We start from the raw sequence: 25,484 nt of genomic DNA, 5'->3' as shown, positions 1-25,484 counted from the left end.
TTAGGTCCTTCCTGAAATATCCATCCACTGACCTAGCCAAACTAAAGAACTACCGACCCACCTCTCTGCACCCCTACCCAGCTAAAGTCCTCGAGAAGGCGATCAAGCAACAACTCACCCAACACCTAGAAGACCACAACCTCCTGTACCTCTCCAGAATCCAGATTGTCAGCTAATCACAGCACCGAAATGGCCTTGATCGCAGCCACTGATGACATTAGAGCCCTCCCGGACATGGGGGAAACAGCAGCCCTCATCCTCCTGGACCTGCCCGCCACATCTGACAGTCTCCCATTACATTCTGATCAACAGACTCCACCACATCAAGATCCAAGGAAATGCCTTTGAATGGATTGCCTCGTACCTCACCGGCAGAACACAAAGGATCCACATCCCACCTCGGAGCCCAAGAAGATTATCTGCAGTTTTCCACAAGGGTTGTCCCTCAGCCAGACCCTCTTCATCACCTACATGACCCCCGCCGACAGTGTCAATTCACACAATCAAAACATCATCACCTATGCCGACAACACACAGCTCATCCTCTCACTGTCAGAAAATCCCACCACCACCAGAGCGAACTTTAACAGATGCATGATGAACGTAGTGGACTAGATGAAGGAAAACTCTCTCAAACTGAACACGGGTAAGACAGAAGTCCTCATCTTTGGGAACAACACCTCACCATGGACCGAAGCAAGGTGGTCCGTGAACGCGGCACAACCCCCTACTCCTGCAACCTCTGCATCTTCCTGGATAGCAATTTATCCACAAAGAAATAAGTCAATGCTATCTCAGCCGCCTGTTTCCACATCCTTTGCATGCTCTGCACGATCTTCAGATGGCTCTTGATGGACACCAGAAGAACAGTCAACCAGGCCCTCATCACCAGCAGACTGGACTGTGGGAACACATACTATAACTCACAATGACATTCCAGGTGATACAAAATTGACTCAAACCGACCACCCCACCTCAGGAAACTACACTGGATCCCGATTCAGGAGAGATTCCAGTTCAAGATTCTAAGCCAAGCCTACAAGGCCCTGCACATTGAAAGACCAGAATACATCAACAAACGCCTGACTTTTAACCAACTGACCAGACACCTATCTGCCTCCCTCGCCGACACCCCATGGATCCGTAAAGCCAACAGCGGAGGACACTCAGGGATGTGGAATTCCTATAGCCCGACGCCCAGGACATATTGTTTGGGGTCAAGGGCAACAAGTTTTAATGTGCATTTTGTCCTTGGGACAAGCGGGCCCAACCCCCTGCAGCGCAAACCCTTTGGCTGCCAGTTTGCAGTACCACATTAAGGATCAGGGAAGGGCACTGCCTGCAGTTCAGTTATTATTTGTGTGCATATGTTAATGCTGTTCAAACTTGTATTTGTGGTTCATTAATTGAGTGCTTTTATTATTAGTCTGAGCGCTCTCAGTAAATGTAAGTTCTGACTGCACTACTGACAGTGCTTCCAATATAAAAACGTGGACACACTGTTTCAAAGTTTAGCAATATGAGGCTATGCATAATGCTCCCAGAATGCTCTCTGATTAAATGCAAATATTTGCAGACGCTTGAAAGCAAGATTAATGATTCTTTGCTTTCAATATAAAATGTTCATATAAAATAGAGAGTAGGAAAAACATTTTTTTGCTAAACTACTGTAAAATTTCAGTTACCACTTCTTCAGCATCATTTTATAAAATGTGTTGATGCATGCTAGTATTTCCCCACAATATTCATATTAGAAAATCAGTGTAACCAGTTTCAATAAGATTTGGGGAAACAAAAATGAATAAGCATTGGCAAAGCCAGTAGGTCTGAAATGGTAGTCAGCTTTTTAGTTTTGGCAATGCAGGACTTGTTTTGGCATGGTTTTTGTAAAACATTATTGATGTGAGAGCTGCCGGACCCTCACTAATATAACAAACATTGGCAAAAGCAAAAATGTTTTTTGGTCTCAAAAAAGCACACACTGCCACATTAGTTACTGGCACTGAACAAAACGACTTTGTGTGCCTATATGCTCCTTGTGAAAGAGCAGAATCCGGTCACTCAGCGTGAAGCCAGCCGATGCAGAGAGATAATTTTAATAAACACCAAAGGTCATGGTTAACGGCAGACCAAATTAAGGGCCCAATTATTAAAGAGTCTCAAAAGTGTTCCCTTGGTATATGTCCTTGTATTAAGGGCAGCTATGTGGCTTTCGTGATTTCACAATAATTTACAACAGTAGGGCAAGAAATAGTACTCCTAGAAAATATTTGTGATCTGCATTTTAGCATGAGCAAATATGCATGTGTAGATTTGCTCATGCGAACACCTGAGTGTTTGCAAGTTTATTTTTCCCTCCAACCACTTTTTTCCTAACTCTGGAAGAAGGTTTACATCTGCCATTGTCAGGAGTAAATTTCCAACATTTCTCAGTATTGGAAAAGATTAGAGAAGAGTTGTTGAAACCCCATAAAACATGCAAGTTAGTAGGTTTGCACATATTCAAAAGGACATTCCAACCCAGGAACTATTGTTTACCATTACCTTCAGTCCCAGTATGTAGATCTGCGGAAACGTAGCAACATAAAGGGATTGCTAGTATTCAAACACTACTATGGTATGAGCCCTGGCATAATCAGATAGGCTATATAAGAGCTCTTATATAATGAGATTGCTGCCATAATTTGTCTCCGCACAACATGGCACCAAAGGGACAAGTGGATTTTGTTACAGGACAAGTAGATTTATGAAGCAACCTGCCCCATGGACAAGTAGATATTTTAATAAATTTCACACCCCTGACACTGCTTCTCACAGCTGGAGGCCAAGACCTGGAACAACCTTCTCCTGCACCTCAGGACCGCTCCATCGCTCCAGCCTTTCAAGAGAGAACTAAAGACCTGTATGTTCTGTATGGCCAAACCTCCACGCAAGAGATAGCATTTGCAGCACCTCAAGACCCTCACGGGTGATTTGCCACGCTCTACAAATATATTTGATATGATACTTGCGCCAATTTATGTTAAATATAATTGCTCATAGTTTCCACCAAAAAATACATTAGAAAATGATTAACAATCTGTGAGAGCGAAGAAACAAGCATTTGCAATGCAATAGGTCTCGCATTTACGAGAGTTGGAGCTATTGGCATTGTAAATGGCACTGCATTTTATTCATTTGTTTTGAAAACCTACAAGTGGTGCATAAACACACACTTTGTACGTATAGTCCTTGCTTACGAGAAGCAAGGCTTGCAGTAAAGGAGACTACCAGCCTTGCTTCTCATAAGCAAGGACTACAAGTACAAAGTGCTTGTTTAGGCACAGCTTGCAGGTTTTCAAACGCATAAATAAAAGGCATTGTCATTTACAATGCCAATAGCTCAAACTCTCGCAAATGCGAGACCTATTGCATTGCAAATGCTTGTTTTTTTTGTCGTGCTCGCCCGCATTCTAGAAGCTTGTTAAGGGATTGGAGGCGACGGGGACGTACTGATAATGGTAGCGCCTCAAATACCCAATTTGGCCCTAAGCTCGGGGCTGTGCCTAGCATGGTGAGCAGGCCGACATGTATAATGCCGTTTATGTCCTTGCATCCAGATATATACTACATGTAACATCGTACTTACAAGTCAGCACTATTGACTTATAAATGGCTGTACATTGCAGAAGCTGAAAAAGCAGTAACGATGGCTTGTATATAGATAGAGAAGCTTTGAGGTGTTAGGAGCCCAGATATTTTTTTGTTTTTGTGCTCGTCCGCATTCTAGAAGCTTGTTAAGGGATTGGAGGCGGCGGGGACGTACTGATAATGGTAGCGCCTCAAATACCCAATTTGCCCCTAAGCTCGGGACTGTGCCTAGCATGGTGAGCAGGCCAATGCCGTTTCTGTCATTGCATCCAGATATATGCTACACGTAACATCGTACCTACAACAAGTCAGCACTATTGACTTATAAATGGCTGTACGTTGCAGAAGCTGAAAAAGCAGTAAGGATGGCTTGTATATAGATAGAGAAGCTACCACTTAAAGCTCCAATTGATATTGTTGCTGCTTCTCATGTGTAACAAGGGAAACAAGGTCTTGGCATTGCTGGGGGGGGGGGGGGGGGGGGGGGAGAGGAGAAATGCGAGACACGGCCTGGTGGCCGTGAAATGTGTAAAGAAGTGGGCGGAGGGAGCAGATCCTTTTGAAGTGAAGCTCTTTGAGGCAGGCGGCTCGGGGAGCAAATGGTAACAAGCATTAGAAATGCAATAGGTCTCGCAGCATTAGAGTTAGTGCTTTTAGAATTGTTTATGGGTTTTTTTGTAAATCTTTAGCATGAGGTTGAGGGTGAGTGAGGGTGAGTGAGGGTGAGTGAGGGGTTGAGGGTGAGGGTGAGTGAGGGTGAGTGAGGGGTTGAGGGTGAGTGAGGGGTTGAGGGTGAGTGAGGGGTTGAGGGTGAGTGAGGGGTTGAGGGTGAGTGAGGGGTTGAGGGTGAGTGAGGGGTTGAGGGTGAGTGAGGGGTTGAGGGTGAGTGAGGGGTTGAGGGTGAGTGAGGGTGAGTGAGGGGTTGAGGGTGAGTGAGGGTGAGGGGTTGAGGGTGAGTGAGGGTGAGGGGTTGAGGGTGAGTGAGGGTGAGGGGTTGAGGGTGAGTGAGGGTGAGGGGTTGAGGGTGGGTGAGGGGTTGAGGGTGAGTGAGGGTGAGTGAGGGTGAGTGAGGGTGAGTGTGAGTGAGGGTGAGTGAGGGGTTGAGGGTCAGTGAGGGTGAGTGAGGGGTTGAGGGTGAGTGAGGGTGAGTGAGGGGTTGAGGGTGAGTGAGGGTGAGTGAGGGGTTGAGGGTGAGTGAGGGTGAGTGAGGGGTTGAGGGTGAGTGAGGGTGAGTGAGGGGTTGAGGGTGAGTGAGGGTGAGTGAGGGGTTGAGGGTGAGTGAGGGTGAGGGGTTGAGGGTGGGTGAGGGGTTGAGGGTGGGTGAGGGTGAGGGGTTGAGGGTGGGTGAGGGTGAGGGGTTGAGGGTGAGTGAGGGTGAGTGAGGGGTTGAGGGTGAGTGAGGGGTTGAGGGTGAGTGAGGGTGAGTGAGGGGTTGAGGGTGAGTGAGGGGTTGAGGGTGAGTGAGGGTGAGGGGTTGAGGGTGGGTGAGGGGTTGAGGGTGAGTGAGGGTGAGGGGTTGAGGGTGGGTGAGGGGTTGAGGGTGGGTGAGGGTGAGGGGTTGAGGGTGAGTGAGGGTGAGTGAGGGTGAGTGAGGGGTTGAGGGTGAGGGTGAGTGAGGGTGAGTGAGGGTGAGGGTGAGTGAGGGTGAGGGTGAGTGAGGGTGGGTGAGGGTGGGTGAGGGTGGGTGAGGGTGAGGGATTGAGGGTGAGGGGTTGAGGTTCTGTCATCAGACTTTGACCCAGAGCAGGAGTCAGAAATGCAGAAAACAAAGAAAGCAAAAATGGCAAACCCTGCACGATTGAGATCGTCACAGGAGTGGAAGGAAGAGGCGTGAGGTAGAATCCAGAGTAAGCAGCCTTGGTATTAAGCAGCGATCTCTTAAGAAAAACTTTTGGAGTTACACTTTCAATTTTTATAATCGAATTAAGCACTGGGGTTAGATAGATGTGTGTGTGGGCCGAAGGGCGTTATGTTGCGATGGCCTTGCATGACGTGCAGATAAATCAGTTGTGTTTAATCATCTGTGGGCTGTCTGACGTGTTCTGGCGTTTGTTTGATGTTGGGCTGCTGATGTGTCACATGGGCGGGCAGGCCAGTGTCTCACAGTGGATTCTGCTTGTATATCCGGGTTTTCCTTTGTGTTGTTGGGGGTGGCTTTACATGGCACTGGGAGGTGTTTGCATTGAGCGGCTGCCTGGACGGACAAAAGGTGGTGCTTAGCGGGACAACGAATGCTGCCTTCTCTTTTGTTTTGGTGCTGTCATGTATGATGGGGTCCGCCTGAAATGACGTTGTTAGGGACGTGTGTACAGCATCGGTGAATCGACTACCATGGTTGAAGATCTGGAAGGCTTTCCTTCTCTGACGCTGGTTCTGGTCTCTGTGGCGGCTCCCTGTCCCTCGGAGCGAAACAAACAAGGCATCTTTGTGCTTTTTCCCTTGACCCAGTAAGCGCAGCACGGCTTATTATGGCGGACTTAAATGGCGCTCTGGATTGAGGTATTGAGAGCAGAGGGGGAGGGGCGGGGGGACCTTATGCAAGATCCGGATTCGTTGTAGGTGCAATTGGCGTTGGAAGCAGAAAGGAAAGATTGTTGATGCCTTCTGGTTAAGGGCCCCATCAGGATGTGTTTGGGTGGTGAACATGGAGGAAGTGCCGCCCGAGCATGAATACGTGTTACTGGGTATTCTGTTTACCACTGTGCCATGCCGTTCTGAATCTGTCCCTAATCTGTCGTCAAATGTTCTAACAGGGGGTTATACTGGGGGTTGAATAACAAGACGGACGGACGGAAGAGAGGGGAGGGGGGAGGAGAAATGCGACACGGAGGGAAGGGGAGGGGGCGGAGCGGGGAGGGGGCGGAGAGGGGAGAGGTGCGGGGAGGAGAAATGCGACACGGAAATGCAGAAAACAAAGAAAGCAACAAGAAGCACAGTCATGCTCTTGGAGTGGGTTGGGGGAGGGGAGACAGCCTCTCCCGGTCGCACACAGGCTCTCACCATAAGGCCATTAATCTACCCCTGTGTATTGATGCATCAGCTGCAATGAACTGTGTAAAACTTCCAGATCTTGGCAGGGTTGGCTGAGAACTTCAGCGTTTCGTTGCTGATGGGGGTGCTCGGTCTTTTAGATGGACGACAGCAGAATAGGTATCTATCTCTGATCACACACACCAAGCCGTAAAATAGTCAAACATATATGCGAAATATTAACTGCAGCAGTATTCTTGAAATAAGAGCCTGTGGCTGAATCATCGAAAGCGGGACTTGAATGTACCTAGCCAGACAGCGCTTCAAGATCATAATAATGGTAATATAGCGCTATAGTATTCTCAAGTAACATAACACCACTGAGAAGCAGATTCAGGTTGTGCAAAGCAAGCATACTACATCTGGGAAAACAAGCACAGCCTAGAGCTGTGATCTGCTGGACTCACATGACAAATATCTGCAGACAGACACAAACGCACCACATCAGAGGAAAGTAAACGCAAAGGCAGCATCGAGACAGTGAGCTTGAGGGAGAGATTTGATACAGCTTTAACGGTTAGAACCATGATCACGGTATTTCCCACGTCCTGTGAGTGCAATTAATCCAGTATGGCTTTCTATGCAATCTCCTACATTTCCTATTCCAATTAAAACTGTTTGAATCAAAGTATCAGACACACATAAACAGCAGAACCGGATGGACTTACGCCATGCAAGAAAAGCGTCAGTCTTGCTGTAGGCTGCGACACGGCGGGAAGGGGAGGGGGCGGAGCGGGTGAGCTGCGCGAGGGACGCAAACCGCGTGGAGTGTTACCGGGGGAGGGGGGGGTGGGCTTGGAGGACGGAGGGTTAGCCTTAGTGTTAGGAAAGACGAGTGATGTGACCGTTGCGGCAATGTTACACGGAAGGAAAGTTAGACGGAAGGAAGAGAGGGGAGGGGGAGGAGGTTACACGGAAGGAAGTTAGACGGAAGGAAGAGAGGGGAGGGGGAGGAGAAATGCGACACGGCGGGAAGGGGAGGGGGCGGAACGGGGGCGGAGAGGGGAGAGAGAGAGTAGGCAAGGGTAAACAAACACGGACGTGCACGCGCCCGTGACTTTTAAGGTCAATGCGCATGCGCATAAGCTTAATGCGCATGCGCATTGACCTTAAAAGTCACGGGCACTGCAAGGAATCGCCACGATTCCTTGCAGTTAGATAAAGAGTGGATGAGCCCCTATAGTCTCGCTTGCTCGATGCGCATGCGCATCGACAGGCGAGACCTAAAAACGCGTGCACGAGCACATGCACTCGACGTAATCCACAATGGTTTCAGAGCTTGGTTGAGCCTCTATACTCTCGTCCTATTATCGCTTGCGCGATTAATAGGACGAGACCTAAAAAATCATTTTTACAGTGTACGCCTTCTACAATGCAAATTCTATTGATGAAGCCTTGTTCTTGGCTCTTTCTTTGATGGACGCACTTTTGCAAAGGTGCCATTGGTATGGCAAGTCTTTTTGACCATCATGGCTTCGGGTGGAACTTATCCCACTATGAAATTAAAGATCAAGTTCGTTTTGAAGTGCAGGAGAAAAAGCTAGCATTATGTTAATCTGTATGTATATTTTTTAAACAATTATGTGTCCCTTTGTAATATAACTCTGATTAGACAGCAGAGAGATAATTCCACCCAGCCACGCCAATCAGTGAGGCATTTTACCATTGTTTGGCAGCTTGACAGGGTGAGGAAGGGAGAGAACCTTGTCAGACTCTATATATAGGGCAAACATATTTGGGACATGCTGCCTCTTTACTAACAGGTCAATCACAAAATCATAAAGTGGAGTATTGGAGCTGGTCGATTCTTTTTCCCTTCTGTTTTTACGGATAAGCAGTGGATGATGTGTCCCAATGACGTGTAAATGTCGGAACTGCTGCCTGCAGAAAACAGCATTGCACATGGGGAGGAATTATGTTCTCTTCCCCCAGCATGTATGCTTACTTTACATAAGCATCAGGCTACTCTTGAAGGAAATCAGCACCTGAAGCATCAGACTGCAGAGAAAGAGCCTGTTACTTCCGCACAGATCTGGAGCGTGCAAAAGGTGGAGTCTGCCTGAAGCCCCTGCATCTGCATTACGACAGCACAACCGGGCAATCATGGATCATATTCTCGGAATCCATGGCAATGCGGGTTGCAGGGAGGGGGCAGATAGTGGACATTAATGTACCCAGACCCAGGGTAACAAGTAGCATCTCATAGTACTTTATTTGCCAGAATGTGAATTTTGAGCGGGTGGCTGATCAATATCACAGAAATAACAATATGCGGAAATTCTCCTGGCACAGTGTTGAAAGCAACAGTAATTTCTGTGGGCAACAGATTTACGAACAGACTTATGACTGGGTAATGCATACTGTCTCTGGGATTGTTTCTGTGGTGTGGCACAAACATCTGCTGTGTATCCAGTTTTTCTATCAAGCAAAGAGTTATGTTATTATTTCGATTATTTTTTTGCTGCTACCTGCAGAGAAATGCAGCCACAAACAACGAAGTATTGAAATATTTAATCCATCATTCTTTACTCTCTGCACAACTGCTGATAAAATAGTTGGCAACAACTCTAAAAATAAAATTTAAAAACCTTGGGGTGAGAAATCCGCCACCATCACCCCTACTTTGTACCATAATTTGAGGAGATAAGGCACTATGGAAAATACTGGGAGATGGCTTGTTAGATAATAGCACAAGGTTCGGACTGAAGGGTATTTGGCAGTGGAACCAAAGAATAACCGCATAAGTGGTGTAGTAAAGTGGTGTAGTAAAGTGGGATCCAGGGTCTGATATAAGTTGGATCGATGCAGGTATAACCTTACAACGTATCAGTGTTCTCTCTCTCTGCTCTTCACTGAAGAAGCGAGGGACAGCCACAGACCTGGAATATGGGCTGAGGCATTCAACTGATGAGGAGGGATGCTAGAGTCAACCATGCACCTTGCATTTATGATGATCTGAACAATGGGTCCTCTACGAGAACCGAAGCCTGCAATGCCGAACTGGTTTAGGCAAATAAATACCTGGGGCAATGAAAAACAAAAGTATCGGCTCCAGATGAAAACCAACAACGGGGGCAAGTTTTACACTTAGTAACTTGTAAGAAATTATTTCAGAGCGGCGCGGAACTAGGTAGGTCTCTTGATACGATGAGGTTGTACTTTGGAAGCAATCCGGCGTTAAATCCCCAGGTGAGTGGGCCTCTCGTCTGTCTTCGCACGGAACCACTGCCTGCTAAGCTGCCGTCTCTGTGTCACAATATCTATCTGCATCCATGGTTCCAGTGGGCGATCGAGCACTCTCAGCCAGATAGCCAAATATGCTCCGTGGCGTGGATGTGCTTAGTCTGGTCGGGCTTATTCTCAGATGGAAAAATCAACACCTGCCTCAGATCTTCACCTCACCGCGCACACCCTCCCCACCATCCCAATCACCAACTTCTTCCCCTGCGGCTTGCTCCCCTTGCTCGCTACATCTGCTCACTTGGTGCAACACGGCGATTCTACCAGCACAAGTGTTAAAAAATGTACAAGCCACAGCCCACATAGGATGAGAAGCATGAGATTGTGTGACACGCCCGAAAGAAACTCAAAAGAGTGAGCAAAGTTCACGTTTAAAAAAAAATCTCCTTTATAAACACTATATAATAGAAACAGTTGCGTTGGAGTTCCATTTTAATAATGGTCTACAGCTAATAGTATATCTGGATCCGATCTGTCAAACTGACCCTTTTTCTCAAAAAGTCCCTTTTGCCCAGATGTTGAAGCTACTCCTCCTCAATTTGCTCTAATTCTGGACAGCATCTATCAAGAGTCTTCCAACTGCCCCGATTCCAAAGGGGGGCAGGGGCAGTGGTATCCATGTGCCACGTGGTTAAGGTGCGTAAGCGTCAACCCCTGGTTGTACAATTGTAATAAGAATGTTGCTGTTGCAATGTGAATGTGCATGTCATGCATCCGATTTGCTCGTTCGCCCTTCCCTGGCCGACAAGACCCATGAAGTTGGTATGGGTACACTTTCTTCTGAACTACGCTTAGGAAGGATGCACCGTGGAGGGATGGATACTGGGTCTCGGTCTAAATCGTTCTTCGGCCCCACCCTAAAATGGATACTCTGAGCATCCGGAGAACTCCCCGTGTAGCTACGTCTCATATAGAGCACTGGCATTACTGCCTCCGCAACCCCTGGCACAGTTCCCAGCTATCCCCTCTGCCACGCCCTGGTACGGATGAAACAGCGCTTCCCAGGCACGGATGTAGTCATTGGGTACTAACAGGACCCAGTCTCATACCTTTCAGGACGCTCCTCTCCACCAACACAGTGTGCACCTGCGGGTCGGAGAGGAACTTGCGCATCTGCTCCAGGGCGCTTTTCTCCTCCAGGACGCTGTCCAGGGCATTGGGCACATCGCCGCCATCTTCCAGCAGCAATGGCACCAGCCGGCGGATCAGCTTCTGCAGAACCGCGACATCGGCCACATTCTGCACCGATCCCTCTAGGCCGGAGGCCGTCTCGTCTGGCCCGCCTGACTCGGACATGCTGCTTCCCCGGGAGGCTTCCCTCCGCTGCTGGTACCAGACAACGAGCTCCGCGGCAAATGGAACAGAGCAGCAACAGCAGACTGGAGTTCAGAAGGAACAGTGGAGGCGGTTGAATGGGTCACGTGACCCACCGGTTTGGTTTCTATTCCTCCTCCCTAGGCTCCAAGCTGCCTTCCCACAGAATTGTGAGACTTGTGGTCCACAAGCAACAACACGTCATTCAGGAGCCTTGAGCTTGAAATACAATCCCCGTGATGCAAAGCGACTCGCTGGCTATAGGATTCTGAAGGTGCTGCCACAATGCGTAAAGGGCGGGGCTAAAACCATTTCTGTTCCTCCCTTTCATGCAGAGCCCTAGAGCATTGTGGGAGTTGCATACTAGGCACGTTACCACGTTACTGAAAAGTTGACGTTGTACACTACAAACCCCAGCTGGCGCAGCGGCTGGTTGGTTCCCTAGGGTTTTTGACAGTACCGATGACAAGGTAATTTTTTGTAGGCTAGGCCTCAGGCTCTCAAGCTGTCACAGAACATCCGAACAAAAGAAACTCTGCCCTTCCGCGTTTTTGAGGCACTGTTTACTGGACCAGTCCGCAGGGGGAAACGTCTGCTGTTTTTAGCTGAACTCAACAAGAATTAATCGAGTACTAAACCATTTGGAAAGTTACCTTTACAATGTGCAGTAGGCTTGATAAAATTAGAGTAAATAGTGGTGTTTTTTGTTCATTAAACGTTTTAAGTAGTGGCATAAGATAGCTTTAGTCATCCTCCTCAACCTTTCTTTCCTTTCAGCTCATGAGCCACTGCATGGTGCCACTCCTATCTAGTCGGGAGACTCGCTATTTCTTGTACCCCAAAAGTTACCTCCCTCTACGAAACGTAAAACGTATTCTACTTCAGTGCAAGTTAATATCCAATTAACAAATTACACTATTATTTTTCTTTATAATAGATGGTCACGCCAGCTCGCTCCTTCTCGGAGCCAATCAGGCTGAGGTGGTGCGTTTGCAGCGAGTCCAAAACGCAGCTGCCAGAATCAAAAATTAGCTAGCATTTGCGCCAAGAATTTTCAATTCTATTAAGGACACGGAGGCGAGGATTATGCTTCTCATTCTTTACTGCAAACATCACAGCAGCCAATGAAAATGCGTATTTTCATTAAATAACAATAAACAACTACATTTCCCATCATGACATGTACATAGGCACGCCCCCATAGTCCATAAGAACCCCTTGCATGCGGCCATCTTCCTCTTTCTTTGTAGCGAACAAGTCCAAAATAACTTGAATAACATTATAACTCCTCCAACATGGAAGAAAGAACGTCCTCCTCAGGTTGAATATCCTGGCAGTCTTCTGCGTTTAGTCAGATTTCTTGTCTGATACTGAAACAAAGAAGATGAAACCGTAACCACCGAAAACTACTTGGTGGGCAAGCTGTTACACATAACCAAGCCGGGTGGGATAATCCTCGCCTCCGTGTCCTTAATAGAATTGAAAATTCTTGGTGCGAATGCTAGCTAATTTTTGATTCTATTACAGGACCGGAGGCTTCAGATTATGCTAGTTTAACGCTCATTGAAAACAACAGAGGTAATATCCCCCACCGGTTTATAATAGTATGTTTTAAAAGTGGACTCTGAGGACCAATCTGCGCTACGCATAATGTCCTGAATGCTGGAACCCAACATAAATGATTTTGACGCTATAGCGCCTCTTACAGAATGAGCACCGAATATGGTGATGTCAATGCCAGCTTCTTTCATAATATAACGAAGCCATCTGGCGATGGTGCCGGCCGACACAGCTTTAAAAGGTTTTTGCAATGCAATCAACAATTGTGAACAGCCCTGAGGCCTGATGGCCTTTGTGCATTCCTCATATGTCTTCAAACATTGTACCACACATCATTTCTCATTATCATGCAATGCATTATAACTAATATGACGTGACATTGTTTTGGTGCGTCCTGTAATGGTAAAGGAAACTCCTTCCGGAGTAAATACTCTACCTGTAACGTCGAGAGCTCGCACGTCCAATGAACGTCTGCATGCTGAAAGGCAAAGTAGCAAGGCCAATTTGGCCGATAATTGTTTCCTAGTTAAGAGCGTGTTGACAGGCCATCCGTTAAACAATGTGAGAACTAATGAAACATCCCACAAACCTGTATACTTGGGTTTAGGTGGGTTGGCCACCCGAATACCCTTAAGCAACTTGCACACCACTGGGTGCATGCCTACCGGTTTCCCGTCTATCTGGGCATGCCCAGCTGAAATGGCGGACCGGAAATTGTTCACTGATCTATAAGCCAATCCTTCCGCTGCTTTATCCGATAAAAAGTTCAACACGTGGGGTAACTCTGCCCCCACGGGATCCAAGTGTCGTTCCACGCACCAATCCACCCAGTTTTTCCAGGCCGAGGAATACCGTTTTCCTGTGGATGGTGCCCAGGCCTGCTTGATAAATCTGGAAGTCCTGTTCGAAACACCTGGCAGTTGCCTCTGTTCCCTGAAAGCCTCCAAGCCATCAGCTGAAGCCTGCCTTCCACTATCAGTGGGTGTCGCTCCTGATGAGGGCCCAGCAATAGCAATTCCGACTCCGGAAGGAGTCTGGGGAGATCGCAACTCCACTGTAATAACTTGGGGAACCACGACTGGGACGTCCACCATGGCGTCACCATGACTATCTCCGCCCGTTGTCTGATCACCTGCGACATTACTCTGGGGATCAACATGAAGGGGGGAAAGGCATATTGGGTTGCCCTCGACCAATCCTGTAGAAAGGCAATGGTCGCTTTCGCTAGCGGGTCCGGCCTCCAACTGAAGAACTGCGGGAGTTGGTATGTTAGTCTGGAGGCAAAGAGGTCCTCTGGAATGGACCCCAAATATTCTGTATCCACTGAAAGACCTCTGGAAGCAACTTCCAGTCGCTGTAGTCCCTGAGGTACCTCGAGTTCCAATCCGCCACCTGATTGGACTGGCCCGGAAGATTTTCCGCCACTACCGATATTTGATTCGTCAGGCAATAATACCAAAAATCCTTGGCTATCTGCACAAGAAGCGACGACCTCGTGCCGCCCAACTTATTGATGTACCTCACCGCTGACACATTGTCCATGCGAAGGAGGATACAACAAGAGGTCTGCCTCGGGGATAACGTCCGCACGGCGAACGACCCTGCGAGCAGTTCTAAGCAATTTATATGCAAGGAAAGCTCCTGTGGAGACCATCTGCCGCCTGTGGAGATGTCTCCGTAGCGAGCCCCACCGGCTGGCGTCGGACTCGAATATGACTTCTGGTTGAGAGCCGAATATCGCTCTGACGTTTCAGGTGTCTACATGGCCTAGCCACCATTGTAACTCGGTTCGTACTTCCTCTGATAGAGGGAGTACGTCCGAATAGGACAATCCCTTCTGAAGGTGTCTGATCTTTAGCCTTTGCAGGGCCCTGTAATGAAGAGGGCCCGGGAATATCGCTTGGACAGATGAGGCCAATATCCCTACTACTCTGGCGATTGCCCTGAGGGTTACTGTCTGATTGCTCAGCAACTTCCGGATTTCCTTCTTGAGATCCTTCAGTTTCGCCTTTGGAAGGCACAGCTGGGCTGACATCGAGTCTATCGTGAAACCCAGGAAATCTAGTACTTGAGTGGGAGCTATCACTGATTTCTTTGGATTGATGACAAACCCTAAGTTTTGAAGCAGCGTTGTCGAAAGGGCGAGGTGCTGCAGAAGAACCAGTTGACTCTGTGCCATTATCAGGATATCGTCCAGATAAATTATGAGACGTATCCCCCTCTCCCGTAGATGAGCCACAACCGGCTTCATTATCTTGGTGAAACACCAAGGAGCTGAGGAGAGCCTGAAAGGCAGAGCCAAAAATTCGTACCATTGGCCGTTCCACCTGAACTTTAGGTACCTGCGATGCGGAGGGAAGATGGGAACAGAGAGGTAAGCGTCTTTGAGGTCCAACCTGACCATCCAGTCCCCTTCCTGTAGCAAGTCCGTTAAAAGATGGATGCATTCCATCTTGAAGTGATTGTACGTTAGAAACTGATTGAAATCCTTGAGATTCAGAACGAGTCTGTTTCCACCTCCCTTCTTTTGTACAATAAAGATGTTGCCAGTGGCGGCTGGTGACATTTGAAAGTGGGAGGGCGTAAAAGGTCTGGTCTGGATCAATGCCCAGTGGCGGGCAAGCGTAGAGAGCAAGCCAGACCATCATAAGTGCGGTTCGTGGGTTCCCTTCTCGATAACATTTTGAAAAAAGAGGGAGCAAATGGAGCGTTTTCAACTACATTTTAGAGATTAAGAATGTTAATAAACCGATTATGAAAGTGTAGTTATGTAGTGCTGTCATCTTATGAATGTGACATGAACTACTACCCGATCCAGGTCACCCTTGCAAACTAATTATTTTATTCATGAAAATTTACTTTTTTCAGTACACACTTCCATCGGGACGTTTCAGTACAGACTTCCATCGGTTGCCAATGTAATATAAAAAATCCTCTTAGTTCCAAAAAACAAATCTGTGGCTTCATCTTTAACCTGCACCACGGTTTACACGCCGCTAATTTCCCTTCATCCACACTACACAAGAAGTGATAAATAATTAATGTGCCCGGCTCTTTGTTGTGTGTCCCTGGACTGCTGAGAGCAGGGTGGCTGACAGCTGCGTCAGGACAAGCACCGAAGATCTGACATGACAAGTGACTAACAAGTTTCTTTCAGCCTGCAGAGAAAGACGACAATGACACAGAGGGCAAAAAAGCGAAATCCAGAAAGAAACAAAATGAAACGGACTGTTTCTTTCTCTTTGCCTAAATGTTGTCTATGAGCTTATTTCCGACCCGTGACCCCCTGTTCATTTCATAGGGCTGACCAGCCCCCATTATTCCTCACACTTGACTTGCCTGCCCATGTATGCCTGTCCGCGGATCAATAAGATGTCTCCATGGCAACCAAGCCACACATTCTCAGTGGAAGGCAGTGAGACCTGAAGCGAAACCAGAGGTTCCCAGACTTTAAGGCACAGGTTTTAAAACGCAGTTATGGGCATGCGGCACAAGCAGCAAAATTCATTGTTTACAGCAGAGGTATTGGTAACAGGCACAGGCATTGCTTTGAGCGGCAATTCCGGCAAAACACATTCACAGCGTTTTTTTACCAATGACTTCACTTAGGACATCATTTCTTGCACCCTACCTTCCCTAATAGAGCGATACTGTGGAAAACTGGAAATCCAAGCTTCTTTTCATCAAGTGCTCGAGTGAAAACCATATTCATTTTGCTTCCAAACCCGCTGTCCTGGTTCAAGGCTGCAGCTACACGTCATCAGCGTTCTTGATTGGTGCAGCCGGCTGCCTCACATACGTCATTTTCTCTCGAACAGGGATAGTTACTCGAGGGCAGGGGGGAGTGGCTTGGGGGAGTGGCTTGTCCACAGTTGTTAATACTGTCTGTTTGGACGGCCTCAGGCTGCCCAAACAGTCAGTATTAACAACAGTGGGCAAGCCACTCCCCCAAGCCACTCCCCCCTGATCTCGCCCACTCTAAAGCCGGAAGTTCTGCTTTCTCGCCATGCGAGAAGGTAGAAACAAATGGTAGTTATTACGGCAATAACTACCATTTATTTCTGCCTTCTCCCACGGCGAGAAAGCAGGGGGGCGGCGCCCAAACGCCCACATGGAGGAACCGCCTCTGGATGTTGCTGCAGAAGCCGCGAGGCCCTTGGATGCCTGGTGCTATCGCTCGCTTTTGCAGCAAACCAACAATCTTGGCCTCTATAAAACTGCGATCTTGTTGGGAAAATTGGAGATCTGCAGGCGTACCTGATTGAACAGGACGACAATAAAACTCTAAGTGAAAACCCTGCACTGTCTGTAACACCCAGGCGTCCTGTGTTAAGTCCTGCCACTGCCGAAGGCAGTGTTGAGTACGACCCCCCAACGGAAGAAGAGAAAGGTCTGAAACGCTCACCTGTGTTTTGCTGAACTTTGAAGTTTGCTCTGTTGTTATTCGACTGGAAGCGTCCCCTGTTGAACCTCCTGCGGGATGGGTAGAAGGTCCCGTCTCTGGTGGAGTCGTAGTCGCTTCGTCCACGACCAAAATCACCTCTCTGGGAGCCTTGGGGACCTCCACGGCCTGACGAGCGACCCCCCCTCGTCCGGCCCTGTTAAAAACACCCTGGCTAAGGGCTCTCTTGATCCCTGTCTGCGCCTTATCCAAAGCCGTGAAAGTTCCGACGTACTTAGAGACATCTTTTACAAACTTGTCGCCAAAGAGCTGACCCGCTGCTAGGGGTCCCGGTTCCGCATCTGCCAATTTGGTCATGTTACCAAGAGAGATTTGCGCCTCTCGGAAGATATGGCGCAGTTGGCGTTGCCAATAAGGCATACGGCCCTCTAGGTCCATCCTGCCAATATATCCGGATCTACTTGGGTAGAGTATTCTTTGGCCGCTAAGGCTATCTCTAGAATCTTGGCCAAGGGGCCCACCACATCCAGCATTTTCTCCTGGCATCCTCTCCATGCTCGGTCAAGACTGCGCTTAGGTTCCTTCGAAAATTTGCGGAGAAAGGTCAAAAGGCTAGCATCTATTTCTGGCGTTTCCGCCACCTTGTCCGGGAGTTTTGGCCGGGGACACTCCGCTTTTAGGCGATTGCGCACCTCTCTTGGGAAATTCTTCCTAAGGTTCTCATGCAGATATGCTGCGACTGCGGTGGGAGGCACCCATTCAGAGGATCTGGGGTGCATGATATCAGAAGGGTCGAAGGTGAATGGGGTATTGGCAGGTGTTGCCCCAGTTGGCTGAGGCATCTTCCCCTTTTTTGGTGGAGGAGGCTCCTCCGATGTATCCGTGTCGGTGTCCGTGTTCGTGGTGTTAGTGTCGGTATCTGTGTCGGCATGGGTCTTACGCTTGGCTTTGGCCTTGCCCTCTGAATATGAATGGTCAGCTGCCTCGCTGGCAGGCAACGCCGAAAGAGCTTGCGCATGTGGCCACTTAACAGTGTCAGACGAGCCTTGACCAGATGTAGATGCCTCTGTTTTCTTCTTCTGAGGCTTGTCATAGCCGTGTCTCTTGGCGAAGCCCTCCAGCTGTTTCCTGATAGGGCGTAGGGCTGCTGCTAGGGCTTGTTGAACCGTTTGCGGGACCGTGGTCTCCATAGCCCTGCTCACTGAGGACTGGACCGAAGCGTCCAAAGCATTCACTAAATTGTCCTCCAAGACAGCTTCCTGCTGTCCCTCATATGTCTCCTCCTCAGCATACTCCTCAGGGTATTGACCCATTCAGCCATTGTCAGGGTGGCTTAAAAGTACAAATTAGTCACAGACTCTGAAGGAAGCAGTAATATTTAACTGCAAACACTGTCACAAGGAGGGTAAATGGGGGGGGGTTCAGCCCACCAGCACACTGAAAGGTACACTACAGAGACCCCCTCAGCAAAGAGACCCAGGCCCAATGAACAGTATAAAGAGCGTGTGCCACTCTCAAATGGGCAGTATTTTACAACCTTTGTAGGCGCTATTGAGGCAGAGCTATCACCGATGCAAAAACTCGAGATTTGTAAGCTAGGGGATTCGCGCCGGTAACGCGTCGCACAACGCTACCGAATTCTGCCCAAAAAGGAGCCCAAATTCAGCGCGATGAGGAGCGTGTTCCAGCCGAGAGCCACCCGGACTGTACAGCGTCACAGCGTCACAGGGCGATCAGGGAAGCCCTTGCGCATGCGCGTGGAGCGCGCTATTGGGGAAAACTCGGGATTAAGGCTCGTGAAGAAACGATGAAGGTCTGCCCCCGGTCAGCGACCGAAACTTGAAAGTGACCGCAGTCGGCGACGCTCATCAAAGCCACAGAGGAAACTGAAGGCGGGCTGAGGAGACGCGTTACAGATCACGCGCTCGCCCGCCAAAATGCACCAAATCCCTCAGTATCGATTACAGACAAGATATTATCAGCTAAGTCTCTAAATACTCATCACAATTATCAAAGTCAGTAGAAAAGTTTGATATCAAATTATCAATATATATAGCAATGTATTACAGCAAAGAGGAAGATGGGCGCACGCAAGGGGTTCTTATGGACTATGGGGGCGTGCCTATGTACATGTCATGATGGGAAATGTAGTTGTTTATTGTTATTTAATGAAAATATACATTTTTATTGGCTGCTGTGATGTTTGCAGGAAAGAATGAGAAGCATAATCTGAAGCCTCCGGTCCTGTAATAGAATCCTGTTGGGGCTCCCGCGTAGGTGCTCTACAGCTGGTGCTATCCGACAACTACACTGGTTGCCCATTGCTAAGCGAATCGAATTTAAAGCTTTTTGCCTATCTTTTAATATTCTTACATTTGCGTCTCCAGGGCTTTTGGCCAATTTGATGACACCTTATGTTCCTGGACGCCAGCTGTTCTCCTTGGGGCAACACTTGGTCATGATTCCCTGCGTGAATTGTCTCTGTATCGGGTGGCGGTCCTTTTGTTGTTTGCAAGCCAAGTTATGGAACTCGTTGCCCTTTCATATTCACAGTATGGATAGCCTGCCAGCCTTCCGTAAAGCTATTAAGACTTATCTTTTTCCTGCAATCTAATCTAGCTTCTCTTTGTCAACTCCCTCCTCTGTCTTTCTGTCCAGTTTCTTAGCCTCTGTCCTCCTACTGTTAGCGCCGGGACGCCTCTTTGCTGAGGCAGCTGCAGCGCTTTATAAACTTAGTTAACATAACATACCTTAGTTCTTCCCACAAATCTCTTGCATCCTTGGGGTGTGGCTCTTTTGAAAAAGTTATCAGGAATGAAGGCTAAAAGCTGAATCTGTGATGAAAAATGGAACACATCAAAAGTGCGTAATTTGTGACAAAAACATATTAGCACCAGTTTATTGAAAATCGGAAATACAAAATCTGAATATCAGAATGAGTGGTAACGCACAGATGGATTCTTTATTTCCTGTAATTGAAATATGGGCAAAAGAAAATATGATGCCACAAATCTCTCCTTTCCCTCCACTGCTGGATTTAGAAAAATGGATCATAAGAAGGAAAAACAGTGATTGCAGTTTAAATTTCAGATGCAAATATGCTCCAAGACCTTCTTTTCACCTTGGCTGCTGGCTTTGGCAGTAGGCCTTATGACTTCACAACTTAATTGTAGCAAGTAATCACAGCTGAGCAGCTACAACCTTTTCTTACTTAATAAGTGGCTTCCATGTATTATGTTAGAGCGCGCAGGTCACCCGACTCAGATTACCATACTCACCTGGGCCCATAAACAACATATGATAAGATTTTAATCAGGTAACCTGTGCACTTACTCTAATCAGTGATTTAAAATTTTCATTTAGGACCTATACCATTGACTTACCAATCTTCGTCATCAGTACCCATAGTCCTAAGGGATCAAAGGTGTTAGAATAATAGGTAGAAAAAGAACATTTGCACTCATAAAATAACCACAACTCGGGAAAGGTTTAAACTGTTTATCTAAAATCTTTAAAATGTCATAATCATTGAATAATAGAAAATTCTCAATTAGGAAAATAATAATGAAAATGAAAATATGCAGAGTTCTTATAAAGCAATCTTTACGCATTTGACAAAAGGGTGGGAAGAGAGAAGGAATCAGAACAATGACAATACCCACATTTAATATTTACCTAGAATGGTGTGAAGAACAAACCCTGGTCACAGGTCAGTTTAAAGGACAGAACCCCGAAAGTGCAGGCACCATAAAGGCAAGCAGGTGCAGATCAGAATCAGGACATGTAAAGCCAAATTGGATAAGGACAGGACCACCACAGGCTAAGACCGGCACCTGCACTTAAAGTTGCAACGCCTGCAGCTAACAGCCAGAACCCGGTAAGAGTTATCGATTTCTCCGACAAAGTGCTTCGACAGCACTTCAGCTCTCAAACCCCGATCTGGGGTTCGAACCTTCTGACAGAGGGCTCCGCCAGCACTTCTGCTCCCGATCACCTATTGAGTGCGTTGGGTCAGTGACAGGTCAGCTATTCGGACAAGTCGGACAAACTAACTAGCTAAGCCTACCCTAGTTATACTATTTTCCAGGTCAGTGTACCACACCCCCCAATGTTCCAAGTGAAGGGATCCCCAATTTTGATTGGACAAAAGAATGAGGAGAGGTCATCACACCATACCAAAATGAAACTTTTCTCCTGAATATTCTATTAATGTTCCCGCCCATCAACTTAATTTTTCTCATGCATCATTACTCCACCCAACAATGGATGTTCTTATAGAAATACAATGTTAACAATTTGTCTTCCGCTTGGGGTCATCTAGTCAGGTTCCCAGGCGCATCTTCTAGTGCGTTGAAATCTTGGCTTTGGTTCAATAACGAATGACTTAAGCTCCTTCTGGAGTTTGACATGCGCAGTGTGGTTTTTCAAGATGGAATAATAGTGCCTCCCATGCCCAAAGATTACGATACATGAAAAATAGAGAAAAAACAGAAATTAGGCAGAACAAACAGCTTAGCAAAAGCAGCAGTGCAAGCTTCATGCATGCTGTAGCACAGAGCAGCCATCTTCATTTTAATGCGCAGAAGCAAAAGATTCCCTCCAAAGCAAAGAGTAATGCCATGTCACGTGAGTGTGACAGACTCATGCGCAGTAAGAAATCCCGGGTAGCAGCGACCATTTTATTGCAAGCGGATTAACATTAGTAAAAGCTCAGCTGGCGCCTGACATGAAGCTGACGATTCCTGGCAACAGTGTTGTTGACTTGCCTGCCGACGTGAAGGTGGATACATTGTCTTTCTCCACTCCGCACTCCGATGCTCAGTCTCCGCCATCATTGCTTCTACATGGTCTGCTGGCACCCCGGCTGCTGGACTTCCTTGCTGTTCTTGCTGCTGGAGCTTCATCCTTTCCCCAGTCGGTGGTACTTTCTCCTGTGAGTGCTGGGAAGCTACCCTTTTTTGCCAGTCATCCCCCTGTAGACCGGGGCCATTCACCTCTTTCTTTCATGTTTTCTCTTCTTTGGGGACGGCCATCTTGTCCCTTTGTTCTGCCTTCGGCATGTTTCCCGCAGTGGCCATTTTCGGAAGGACTACAACGCTCAGGCCAGGGGTGATGGATCTTTGTACTGACTTTGCTCGCCTAGCTGACGGATACCGGGACTCTCGACCTACTTTGGAACTTCCGACGGCGTTTTGTTTTGCCCAGCATGGGGTTGTAATTGGTGGGCTCAGCTGCTGGTTTCTGCTTGAGAGATGGGGGTTCGGTGTGCGGGCGGTCCTGGGGTATGTGCAGAAGGAGGGGTCCCTACTATGGTTTTCTTTATTTGGCTGGTAGCATTTTGGACTGTGTCATCCCTCAATGTACTGGGCGGCTGCATGGTTGGTATAATTGCTTGTTTTGAGCTACATCTGATATGGTCTCTTGTGGGTCGTGGTTGTTGGATTGGAGGTTAGGTGTGGGCTGGGAGCCTGGGTATTAGTGTTTCTGGCCCTCCTCCGGGCTTCTGTTCTATGGGAGTGGGATTGGATTTCTTCTCTTACTCTCATACTTCAGTCACTATCGTGTTTCCTTTTTCTTTCCTTTTTTCTTTCTTAAGCTAAATTTCGGGTTTATTGGGCGACAGACACACTGCTGGGGGGGGGGGGGGGGGGGGTAGGCCGTAGCCTCTGCATGCGTGTAGGGTGGTGGGTTGGGGGATGGGTTTTCTTATTTTCGGTTTCTATGGTGCCTTGTTTTTCCTTTTTATGATTTTTCTCTTTCTTCCTGTCTTGGGCCTGTGTCGGGATTGTGTGCGGGCGGATGGGGGTGCACACCAGATAGTTTACTGATCCTGATACCCCTGTTGGTCGTATTTGACCCCTATGCTGCCTGCGGGACCTTGACTTTTGTATTGTTATCTGTATGGTGAAATACCGCCACTGATGCGTTTACGCCTGCACGGGCCCTGCCTTATTATTTTTCTAACTTTAACTTGTATTTTATATTGAAACAGCAATGTTGGACTTTAATTGTTGCGGAAAAAAAAACCTTTAAAATTTAACCTTACAGCTCCTGTGACGCGATATCACGTTAATCAATGGTGTAACTCTTTGATGCTAGCCTGTGCTCCTTATGTGCTACCGTGTCATTGTATTGCTTGCGACAGTGCTGCTACAGTTTTTCGTGGCCGGCCTGAGGGTTGTAGGCCCGTATATGTACTTCTACGAATGCACAATAAAGGTTTTCCAAAAATTAAAAAAAAAAAAAAACATTAGTAAAAGCACATATGCAAGCTTCTTCTAGATACCCTTTGTTTTGTGGGTACACAGTCCAAATATCGAGTATGAAATATCGATGTACCAAAATATCGTGTCAGTAATTTCGAAGGTGCAGAATATCGAAGACAAGAATATCGTAGGACAGAATATCGACCCTAAGGTAAGTAATATCGAAATACCTAATATCGAAGTAAGTAAAATCGAAGTTAGTAATATCGATAGCATATATATCGATGTTACTAATTTCGATTACACTAATATCGATATTTGTATTATTTCTTTTGTTTTTTATTATGTATGTGTTATATGTTTTACTTAAGTAATTAAAATAATTAATATTATATGTGTATTACATTTATATATTAACTAGCAGCCCGCCCCAGCGTTGCCTGGGGCAGAAGGGGGCTGGGGGCTGCATTTTTACCCCGGGGCAGAAGGTGGCTGGGGCAGCATGTTCTCCGACTCCCCCCCCCGCCCCGCCCGCCCGCCTCCCGCCCGGACTCGAATGAAGTTAAGTAGCAGCCCGCCCGCCCCGCCTCCCGCCTCCCGCCCGGACTCGAATGAAGTTAAGTAGCAGCCCGCCCGCCCCGCCTCCCGCCCGGACTCCATAAACATTAAAGCCCGTGCGGTGCACCCTCCGACTCCCTCTCGCCTCCCGCCCCAGCAACGTACCTCTCACTGCCACTGCTCCTCCGGTTCTCGCAGCTCCTACCGGCGCTGTTGTCCTCCGCTCTTCCTGGTTCAGGTCAACGCCGCTCCTCCCCTCAAGTCGCTCATGTCGTCTGCTCTTCCTGGTTTTGGTAAACGCCGCTCCTCCCCTCACGCAGACGTCGCGGCCGGCGCTAGTTGCAAGGGACTACTTTTTTAAATTTATTAATATTTTAAAAAACGTTTTAATTTGATTTTTATGTAGCCTATGTCCTTCTGCTTGCCCTGAGGTTTTCTAAGATGTCTTGGGTGTGTGGATTGGCGCTGTAGTTCCCGAGTTTACCTTGCCTAAAGGTGCAAGTTCTCTCTTTATAATAGTAGTATAGAATAGATACATTTATTTATAAGTAAATTATATGTTTTAGTACCGGAGCGGGTTGTGGGTTTATAGGGGAATAGGGTGGAAAGTAATTTAATTATGTTAAATAGATTATTAATTAGTAGGATTTATTAATAAATTCTAATTATTTGGTAATTATTTTTAATTGATTGGAAATTAATTTTAATTAATTGATTAATTGATAAATATGTTGTGTAGCAGGTTATGGGTTTATAGGGAAATAGGGTGGGAAGTAATATAAATATGTTAAATTAATCAATAATTAGTAGTTAGTATTAATTATTTACAAATAATTGGTAATTAAATTTAATTAATTGGTAAATCATTTTAATTAATTGATTAATTGATAAATATGTTCTATAGCGGGTTGTGGGTTTATAGGGGAATAGGGTGGGTAGTAATTTAATTATGGAAAATTAAAAAATAATTAGTAGTTATTATTAAATAATTTAAAAAAATTGGTAAATAAATTTAATTAATGGTTATTTCATTATAAATAATTGATTAATTGATATATATGTTCTGTAGCTGGTTGTGGGTTTATAGGGGAATAGGGTGGGAAGTTATTTAATTATGTATAATAAATTATTAATTAGTAGGAATTATAAATTACTTTTAATTAATTGATAAATAATTTACATTAATTTGTAATTATTTTTAATTGATTGGTAAATAATTTTAATTAATTCATAAATAGATAAATGTGTTCTGCTGTGGGTAGTGGGTTTATAGGGGAATATGGTGGAAAGTAATGTAATTGTAATTAAGTAATAATTTTTTTAAAATGATTGTTTTGGAAATAATATAATTGTTAAATAATTAGTAATTGGTAAATAAATATTATAAAATGGTATATTTTAATACTTATTTTTGGTTAAATATATTTAGGTAATCATGTTTTTTGTAATTATGTATAGGTATTGTATATGGTTTACATTTTTTTAATACTTTATATCATTTTTTAAATAAAAAGATTTTAGTTTTTAAGTATGTTATTTTAACC

The 25,484-nt window shown here is 46.5% G+C and overlaps 1 protein-coding gene across 1 annotated transcript in view; it reads right to left on the bottom strand.

The window, feature by feature from the left end:
* The window catches only part of DYNC1H1 (dynein cytoplasmic 1 heavy chain 1), a 1,654,074-nt gene extending 1,642,738 nt beyond the window's left edge, over positions 1 to 11,336 (bottom strand). Inside the window, exon 1 of the mRNA XM_086937823.1 lies at positions 10,950 to 11,336. Coding sequence (XP_086793949.1) covers positions 10,950 to 11,196 — 247 coding nt within the window. The 5' untranslated portion in view covers positions 11,197 to 11,336. The remainder of the gene's footprint in view (positions 1 to 10,949) is intronic.
* Positions 11,337 to 25,484: the final 14,148 nt, after the last annotated feature.

Source organism: Lissotriton vulgaris, chromosome 9 (genome assembly GCF_964263255.1).
Source record: "Lissotriton vulgaris chromosome 9, aLisVul1.2, whole genome shotgun sequence".
In the NCBI taxonomy this organism is placed as follows: domain Eukaryota; kingdom Metazoa; phylum Chordata; class Amphibia; order Caudata; family Salamandridae; genus Lissotriton; species Lissotriton vulgaris.
Note: the sequence above shows the minus strand (reverse complement) of the source record. Positions and strands in the feature narration are given on the sequence as shown.